This window comes from Balaenoptera ricei, chromosome 13 (assembly GCF_028023285.1).
Source record: "Balaenoptera ricei isolate mBalRic1 chromosome 13, mBalRic1.hap2, whole genome shotgun sequence".
Lineage (NCBI taxonomy): Eukaryota > Metazoa > Chordata > Mammalia > Artiodactyla > Balaenopteridae > Balaenoptera > Balaenoptera ricei.
The window spans coordinates 42,032,689-42,042,336 of NC_082651.1; the positions used below are offsets into that span (position 1 = coordinate 42,032,689).

General features: G+C 51.1%; 1 protein-coding gene across 1 annotated transcript; it reads left to right on the plus strand.

The window, feature by feature from the left end:
• The first annotated feature begins 947 nt into the window (after nucleotides 1–947).
• Nucleotides 948–7,365, plus strand: CD207 (CD207 molecule). Its single transcript, XM_059942593.1, is given in 8 exon segments — nucleotides 948–1,021; nucleotides 3,004–3,142; nucleotides 3,237–3,353; nucleotides 4,737–5,111; nucleotides 5,708–5,859; nucleotides 6,526–6,644; nucleotides 7,129–7,169; nucleotides 7,172–7,365. Coding segments are annotated over 7 exon segments (1,074 nt in total). The 5' UTR covers nucleotides 948–1,021; nucleotides 3,004–3,066.
• The last annotated feature ends 2,283 nt before the right edge of the window (nucleotides 7,366–9,648 follow it).

Genomic DNA, 9,648 nt, shown 5'->3' on the forward strand with positions numbered 1-9,648 from the left:
TCCTAACCAGAGAAGGGGAAAGTGGCCAAACTGTTTGCTTCCTCCATCCTTATCCAGAGGAGGCCTTAGAACCCCAGGAACATGGCAGTGGGGCAACAGAAAAATGAGCACTAACTTCCCTCTCTATCATCACAGCAGTGATTTTTGGTCACTCTAGATCTGGCCCAAAGTTCCTCCTCTGTTTGGAAGAGCGGGGTTCGCCTAAATGTCTGGGAGAATCGCTCTCCTTCCTGGCTGGAAAGTGAGGCTGAGGCGCTCACCTCCCACTTGGTCTTTTCTCCTCTGGGCTGTCAGGTCAGGGGTCACATAGAGCACCCAGAGGGATGCACGGGAGACTGCTCAGGAAATACCTGCGGATAAGCACGGCCAGAGGAAAATAGCTCATGACCCACATCTTCCCTGCAAAGTGGGAAATGAAACTCCTCATGGTCGGGACTTTTACAGAAACCATCTCCGAAACCCCAGAGGGCCCACAGAATTGCGGTTGCTTCTTGCCTATCTTCCTCATGCTGGATCAGCCTTTTGTCCAGCTATCAGCAGAACACTTACCTGAAGCCTCCATTTCCATCACTTGGAGTAAATGCCCCCCAAGCCCAGTCCCATCGTATGCAGTGAGTCCCTTCCCAGCTTGGCGAGGCTTCCAGATCCTTTCCTGGGACCACTGGGAGGGCACATGGGCATTCTACCAATCACTCATGCTACATAACAGCAGAGGTTGGGGAAAGTCAACTTTTCAACAGAGAAGGAAGAGGACAGACATTCCAAGATGTTATGTGGTAGCTGCTCTCCCTCAAATGCCTCAGGAGGAGACCAGGACCCCAGTGGTGCTTTCTACCAAGAATCTAAAGTAACTTGGATTCTTCTCCATCCCCAGGCCCTGGGACGTGGATGTGAGGCCAGGAACCAGGAGCAGAAGGGCTGAGGTGATCCTGAGATTAGACTGGATAACAAGCATGAGAGCCCAGAAACAGAACATTCTGACTCCTTCTGAGCCCTGGTAGAACCAAGGCTCTTCAACTAGGTGAGCGGCTTTAAGAGAACAGGCATGGTTATAAATATTCAGAGACTGGCAGTGAATTAGGAGTGAGGTCTTCAGTTTGTGGGATTAGCCAACGTCAAAGCTTAGAGCAGACAGCAGGCCTGGACGTTATGTGGGTAGGGAGGAAATGAGACAGGATGAATGGAACACCATCCTTGTGACCCAGCTTCCTTCCCAACACTTGGAAAGGGTGGTGTGGAGTCCTCTCTGGTTTCCCTCAACCAGTTAGAGAAACAGCTCTAGTCTGAGGCCTATTCAGCCTGGAGAGGGGAGCAGCAAGGGGTCTGTAAGCACAATGAACTGGTCAGAGAGGGAGGTGGGATCCTCTCAAATATCAAAGGCAGCAGAAGCCTCTGCAAGTAAAGGTAGCTATTTCCTTGGCCCCGATCATTTAGCCTCCAACCTTGGTCCCTGACACCAACGTGTCATCCAGCTTCACTGGCTCAGAGTCAGCGAAGCCAGTCAGCTTTCTAGTCCTGTGGCCAGAATTGTTATGCATTGTTGGGTAAGGTTTAAAACCACACTTGCCTCATGCCTTTACTATGGGAATGAATGAGAACTGCTGGAGGCCATAGAAAGATGCAGTATCTTCTAGAAGACAGATTCCAGTCCACAGGCTGGAATCTCAGAGTTGAGCCATGATCAGACATCAACTAGTCCATTCATTTCTCTTTCATCCATTCATCCATCTTCCATCCATCCACCCATCCATCCATTTTCCATCCATCCATCTTCCATCCATCTATCCATTCATCCATCCATCCATCAATCCATCCAATTATCTGGACTGACTTCCTTCTTTTTCTCCTTTCCTCCCTCTCTTCCTCTCTTCCCTCCTCTTTCCTACCTTCCAAGAAATATTTGTTTAGAATCTGTTATATACCAGGTTTCTCAGATTTGGCAGACTTCTTCAAAGTGTGAGAAGCTTCCCAGGAGAAAACTTAGTCCCTCATGGAGCCCCAAATCAGCTCCCCTCTGCCCTGAGCATCTCCCATGAATGAAAGAACAGCTCCTGGTCTGGTATTGCTGAGCCTCCCCACATTGTCTGAGGCCCTCACAAATGCAGGAAGCACAGAGGAGAAGCCAAATCTTACACTTACAGTTTGAATCTCCAAGCCCCATTTTATAGAGGGATACTATATCATCTAAGATGCCCTAAACAGAAGTAGAATATTTTATTGCAGTGGTCTCCTTACTGGTCTCCCTGCTTCCAGACTCCCCACACCCTGATCTCTGCTCCTCACCACGATCAGACTGATTTTTCTTCAGTGTTCCTGTCCTTGTCTCTCTCCTGCCTAAAGTCCTTTACTGGCTCCACATCACCTATAAGCCAGAGTTCAAGCTCCTTAACATGACCCAAAAGGATCTTTATGATCTGACCCCAGGTGCCTCCTTAGCCCAAGCCCTCCCTGCTCAGGTCATATATTGATACTCTATATTCCAACAGTGCCAAACTACTTATAATTCGCCAGGCACTCCGTACTTTCCAATATGCTAATCCCTCTACCTGGAACTTCTTAAAATTACTCCAGTCTATGTACTTCCCTTGAACTGTGCATATTCTTCTATTGTTATGCTTATCACCCTGTACTGTAATTTATTTGCTCAGGTCTGTCTTCCTTACCAGATGGTGAGCCCTTTGAGTACAAGGGCTGTCAGTTATTCAGCTCAGTCCTAGCACAGTGCCTGGTATCTAGAAGGCATTCAATAGGTATTTGTGGGGTGAATGGATGGCAGGATGGAAGATGGATGAGAGCCATCTTATAAGAGAAAAAGCTTAGCCTGAGGACAAGGTAGTTAAAGTGCCCATGTAATAGACCCCCGGAGAAGATGACAAATGACCTCTTCCTGAAAGCTCAGGCCCTTGAGGAGAGGACCGAGCTGTAGCCTAGGTGCTTAAGCCAGGAATGGGGAACTTTGGGATAACACAATGACTTCTGGGGGTCACTTCCCTTTTCCTCTAGATAAAAGGACTTTGGGGAGAGAGCTGGCCGGGAGCACCTGTGCCACGAGGGGTACGGTGCAGAATGAAGACTATCGAGAGCGAGGTCGCCGATGTGCACGTCACTGTGGATAAACAGAATACCTCCCTCTGGCCCTGAGGTAAGCACCAGCCACAGCTCAGAGTCTGCTCAGGGCTCTGTGTCCAAACCCACAGTTTGCTGGTCCAACGAACGCTCTCCTCTTCTTCCTGCAGAGCCTCCTCCCAAGACTCATCCATCTCTGGTTCTGGGGAGACTTCTCACAGTCCAGGCTGCAGTCATCTTCCTGATGCTGGTCCTGGTCGCCTCCGTCCTGCTGCAGGCCATTCTCTGTAAGTCCTCCGCTTCCATCTGGGCTCCAGCCTTCCCCACGGCCAGTCAGTTCCCTCTCTCCCCCGCTCTCTGCTGGTCTCTCCTGCCTCTGGCTTTTTCATTTGTCTTGTTTCCCCTCTTTCCACGTGCAGTCAGAGAGTCCCCTCCCACCTCCACACCCCCGCCGTCCCCAGTAAGATCAGCTGCTGCCCCGTCCTTTCCAATTCCGGGGAGATTTTCCTGGCAGGGATCAGCATGCCTGTGCTCTAGGACACGCTCTTTTGTCCCCAAGAAATGTTCGCCCATCTTCATCCTGTGTCATTTCCTCCTTCCTCTCTGAGTTTCGTGTCCCTTTGATTCAGAGCCTTGTGGGTAGCCCCCAACAGTGAGCATGATGTTTCCTGACCCCACAAGGGATGGTGTCCCAACTGTATCCTCAGCCCCAACTGACTAGATGGAGAACCTGGTCAACAGGTTAGGGTTAGGGTTAGGCTTAGGCTTAGGCTTAAGGTTAGGGTCAGTGTTAGGGATCACTGCCCCCCCCCCACCACAGGACCCCTTCTCTTCACTCTCCTGCTCCCACAAAGGTCATGTCAAGGGAGACTTCCTACTTCTTCATTGGATGTGTGATGTATCTTTCTCCCTCTTCTGGCTTTGCCAAGCCTCATGGCCTCTGCTGCTTCTTCCTCTCATTAGGTCTCCAGAAAGCAGGTGGAGGGAACATCTGCACTCTCCCTTCCAGGCCTCGGGACATATTTGGTCTTGGACTTGGAGGCTCTGAGCAGAGTCTCCTCTGCTTTGAGCCCACTTGGCTTACTTTTGGTTTCCTCTATGGCACCTAAGCCTGTGGCCTGAACAGAGTGTGACAGGGGGTGGGACAAGGGAAGAGAAGAAGTGGTTTCATAATTCTCCCTTTTTGTATTCTCTGGAGAAGAGATCACCTCCAGATTAGAAGTCTGCATAGGCTCTCCCTTCCATAACCGCGAGGGGCTTATGGGAAGTCATAAGCCGTGTGGCCCAGAGGGACGTGGGAAGTATGACAAAGGGGTGTTCGAAGGCATCCCTTTACCAAATGCGCTGTGAACATGCAAAGAAAATTTAGAACTGGATTCTAACCCCCTCATCTGCTTACCTGTGAGAGCCTCTAACAGAGAGCCCGTGTTTTGTCGATCTTTGCATGATCTGCCTTTACCAGAGTTCCTGGTGCATGGAAGGTGCCCATCGCATGTTTGTTGAATGAATACATTATGAATGAGTGGAAGGTAGACAACTGCTCCTTGGGTTGGGTCCTTGGGAAGCTTGAGCCCATCCCTTCCCTCCCCTTCCTTTTATTACCCTGGCAACACCCCCACTCCGGTCCCTGGGAATCCCCTTGGCTGACCTCTTGACTTTCTCAAATCCAGATCCCTGGTTTATGTGCACAATATCAGATGTCAAGACCAATGCCTAGTTGCTGAAAGGTCATGTGGACAACATCAGCACCCTGAGTTCTGAAATAAAGAGGAATAGAGGTGGCGTGGCAGCAGTTGGCATTTAGGTCCAGATGGTGAATGCCAGCCTGGATCGTGTGTGTTCTCGGATCCGGAGGTTGGAAACCAGCGTGAAGGAAGCCAATGCACGGCTGCAGATGCTAACAAGTAGTTGGGAAGGAGTCGATAATTTCAATGCCCAAATCCCGGAGCTAAAAAGAGATTTGGATAAAGCCAGTGCTTTAAACGCAAAGGTCCGGGGACTCCAGAGAAGTTTGGAGAATACCAGCCAGTTGTTCCAACAGCAAAGTAAGTGACTCAGAAAAGAACGTTGCAAGTTGACCAGTGGCCCGTGGGACCTTGCCAGTCTCAGGCATGACACCACTGGGCTGGTGTGTGTGGAGGGAAGGGGGAGAGGAGCAGGGTAGCCATGGCTGGAAAGTTAAGAGAGGGCTCAGCACTGGGTTTGGGGAGGACTTAGGGGCTGTTCAGGAGAGAAGGCACTAGGGACCAGCCAGGGTTCCCACACCAAGGCATAGAATATGAAGGCATTAGGGAGTCTCTTTGTCCTGATCCAAAGCCAGCCATTTTCCATTAGTCTCTACCTAGAGCCCAGGGGCTCAGACACTTGTGATGGCCAAAGGAAAATTACTCCTCCCCACAAGAGAGTCAGATTCTTGATTCAGCCTCTCTCACTCTCCCCTCTCTGAGCCCAGAGACTCTACCAATCTCAGTCAGACTTTCAGGATCTGAGGGAATGTCCCCAAGCTCCTACACAAGGACCCAAAGACCCCAGAGCCCAGCCCCATTCACTCTGTCTCTGGGATCCCACTCAAGTATCCCCACCTACCCAGCACCAGAGAAAACAGGAACACCAGAGTACATATTTCACTCTTGTTCTCCAGATGACATCCTACAGATGGTTTCTCAAGGCTGGAAATACTTCAGGGGGAACTTCTATTACTTTTCTCAAATCGCAAGGGCCTGGTACAGTGCCCAGCAGTTCTGCTGGTCCAGGGATTCACACCTGACCTCAGTGACCTCAGAGAGTGAACAGGTGAGTGCTGTCCTGTGGGGTCTAGGAAGGGGGTGTATTGGTAGCTGTATCAGGCAGGATGGGCAAGATTATGCTGCGGTGACAAAAATCCCCAAATATCAGTAATTCTTCAGAGTTACTTCTCACTTGTACACTGCATGTCCAATGAGGGCCAGCAAGGGGTTCTGCTCACTGTGGTTACTCAGGGCTTAGGTCAAAGGAGATTTCATCTCAACATATGTTTCCACAATTGCTGAGGTGAGAAAAGGGAACATGGCACATTGTGTGTTGGCTCTTAAAGCTTCTGCTGGCAGCAACGGACATCACTTCAGCTCACATTTCATTGGCCAAACAAATGATGCAGTATTTGTAGCTTCAAAGAGGGCAGGGTAGTACAATCTTTCCATGTGCCCAGAAAATAGAAATATTTGTGAATGGCATTAATGACACTGTCTAACCCAAGAAGTCCCCTACCTGGTGAGGCAGAATATTGAACAAGCTCCTTTCATCTGGAGGTGGGCTAGCAGAGCAGGTGAGATCATGGGCTCTGGAGTCAGAGTCTAGAGTCCTAACCCTGTGTCTGTGGGTTCAGGGGCTGTCGCTGAGGATGGGTGAAGAACACCCAGAGAGACAGATGCTCCAACTCAGAGTCGTGGCAGCAACTCTGCTCATTCTGTCTCTCTGCAGGAGTTTCTCTACAGGACTGCAGGCGGACTTCTCTACTGGATCGGCCTGAGCAAAGCAGGGAGTGAGGGGTACTGGTACTGGGTGGATGACTCGCTGTTCAACAAGGTCCAGAGTGCGAAGTAAGCCCCAAGAACCCTCCTTCCCAGACTGACTTTCTTGGGCCAGGGCCAGGGCATGAAGAGTGGAGTGATAGTTCCTACTGACCACAGGGTTTGTGATTCTTCCCCACCCTCGGGCGGCAGGAGCATTGAACAGAGATCTAGCTGACCTCTGCCACTAATTGGCTGTGGAACTGGGGACAAATTCATGGCCTCTCGGTACCCTCTGGGGTTTGGCAGTATGGCCGTCCACCCAGACTTGGCAGGGACCTTGTTCTAAGTCTAGGTCTCTGCACTGTGGGTTCCTGTAGGGCCTTGAGAGTTGTGGGCTGGTGTGGCCCTAACTTACGGGGTGATTGCAGGCTCAGAGGTTGACAGATCACTGGTCCCCTTCCTCTCAGGCATGGAAAAACTTGCGATGCTATCACCCGGCACCAAAGCTGGGGTTGAAATCTCTCAGTTATTCATTGGAAATATGTTTTTCTTTGTTTTTTTCCTTTGATAGGTTCTGGATTCCAGGTGAGCCCAACAACACTGGGAACAATGAAACTGTGCCGATATAAAGATGTCCTCACTGCAGTCATGGAATGATGCCTCCTGTGACAATGAATTTCCTTTTATCTGTAAACAACCGTACATCCCATCAGAACCATGGCAGGACTGGCCCCCAAGCTCAAACTTTAAACTCCAATGCTTGTTGAATTCAAGGAAATGCGGCTCTCTCCTTCATACTCCAGGGTGATTTTGAACCTTAATTTTTCTTGCTTCGAAATTGTCCTGAAGGCATCTGGGAGTCTATCTTCCTTGGCTAGGAATTCTCTGACCCCACAGAGGCAGCTGAAATGGAATGGAGATCTTGGGTTGAAATGGGAGCTGAGGGTGGAGAGGATTAGAAGTTCACTAATTTACACAGTGAGGTGAATCAGAACCTGCAATCTGGGGCAGCACCCTGGGGCATCCCATCCCTTCAGAGAAGCCTCAGCTTCACTGCGTGAAAGTTGCTTCGACCACCCAAGCAATTGTCTGGGGACTGAGACTCAGGGCTTTTCTGGTTGATTCCCCAGAATTCCCAGTTGCCTGCTGAGTGGCTGTGTTCTCAGTGGGAAGAGCTCTGCTCTTGGTGACCCTGTTCATGCCATGTACCCATGGCCCCCTTCATCCACATCCTCTGAGATCTGAGCCCCTTCTTCCCTGGGACGGGCTTGACTGGTTCAGATCTGGGGCTGACATGGGAATGTGTCTCCTTAGAGCTGGACCAGCGTCCATGCGCTTCTCCCTCCCCCTCACTCGCTAAACCCCGGGACCCAGTCTGTCTGCCGAGCCCTTCTGCCTCCCCTCCTCTTTCTTCTGCATCTCCTCTCTCCCCAGAGCGCAGGGGAAGGGGCCTCCAGTGAAGACGGCACCTCTGAGCTTCTGCCTGGGAAAAGGCCAGTCTCTTTTGTTGTTTTCTTCCTGGGGGTACAGGTGAATGTGCGGGGAAGAACATGTGCTCTGCTGGACATGAAGTTCTTGGGTGTCCTCAAGAAACAGTCGGGGGTTCAAAATAACAGAGAGTAGGAAAGTTCCAGCCCCAGAAATGCCATAAGATATGAGCAGTACTTATCTCTGGCTTTTACTGAAATGCAGCAGAGCTAGGACTGCAGTGTCTGCAGTGTCACGACCCTCTTGGTGGTCTTTCCTCCCAGATGTTCGTGGACCATCTTTTGTTCTCCAGCTTTGCTCCCGATGGGGAGACACGTCAGGTTTCCCACTCTTCACAGAGACCATGATCACAGACATCGGGTCCAAATCCCCCATCCAGGGGCCGAGGCAGGAATCCAGGCCCGCACCAGACAGGAGAGGAGCAGAGAGGAAGCAGAAAGGGTGCGGTGTGAGTGCAGGGTGGGTTCAGCAGAGCGGCCCTCCCCTCCTTGGGGTCCTAGTTAGGTGTCCTCTTTAGGGTCCTGGGGAGGGGACGTTTTCCTTCAGTGGCTGTGACCAGCAGCGTGGTGTTCTGGGTGCAAAGGGGTCGGGGTTAAGGTCAGGGGCATTAGGAGGAAACTTGAAGGAACACGGGGCAATTGGGGTTTTTAAAATATGGCGATGGACGAGGGATGGGCAGTCAGCGATGGCATCCACGAGGGAGCATTTGTAGGCCGGCTCCGGGGACATCTGAGGTCTGAGGGGGCAGGGGCGTCAGGGAAGTGAAGACGGGCAAGTTCACAGGGGTGGACTGTGCGGGCATGGAAGGCATCTATGTCTTCTCTAAGAAATACTTGGTTGTTCCTACTCTTCATAATTCGAAGTAACAAGTTACGGGAGAATGTTATTTCTTCCCAGTGTCGGCTATGTGCTCATAGCACAAGCTGATGTAGAAATGAAATACAGGTTGTGGGCTCAGGGCTGCCTCTAGGGAACTATCCCATTGTGTGTCCAAACGTGACACTGCTCTCCATCTTGCTGTCACGCCTGGCGTGTTAGTCACCACGTCTGGGCTGCCACGCTGAGTAGCATGTGACCCTGCCCCACGCTCCAGCTTCTTCCCTGAGGTGGGCACTTGTCACCAGGGCAGCGGATTCAGAGGCTTGCATTGTAAGGCCTAAAATTTCACTTATTGCCATGATATTTTCTGAGGCTTACAGGGCCTCAAAAGCCTAACTTTGAGTTCCCCAGCTCTCACCAGATATGTCCCCCCACTTGGCCAGTTCCCCTTAACTGGACCAGCTGCACTCCACCCAGTTTTCAACCTACTGGGTTCCGCTAACCCACCAGTCCAGAAACTGTTCAAACAAGCCAATCACATCCTCCTGCAGGAACCAGGGGCACACTATCCTCTTATTGCTGCAAAGCCGGCCTCTCACGGCTCTTGCTGGTTCCCTCTGCTCCGGGTGTAACCCCCGTGTGGCCCTGCGTGGTGTGCAGTGTCCTCCTCCGGGCTGTGACTGTATGTGACTAGTAAACTGCTGTGAGTATTATCTGCCCAGTGTCAGATGTCATGTGTTCGACCATCTTGTACTGTTTGGGGCAGGAGATGCCTCCCTCACTG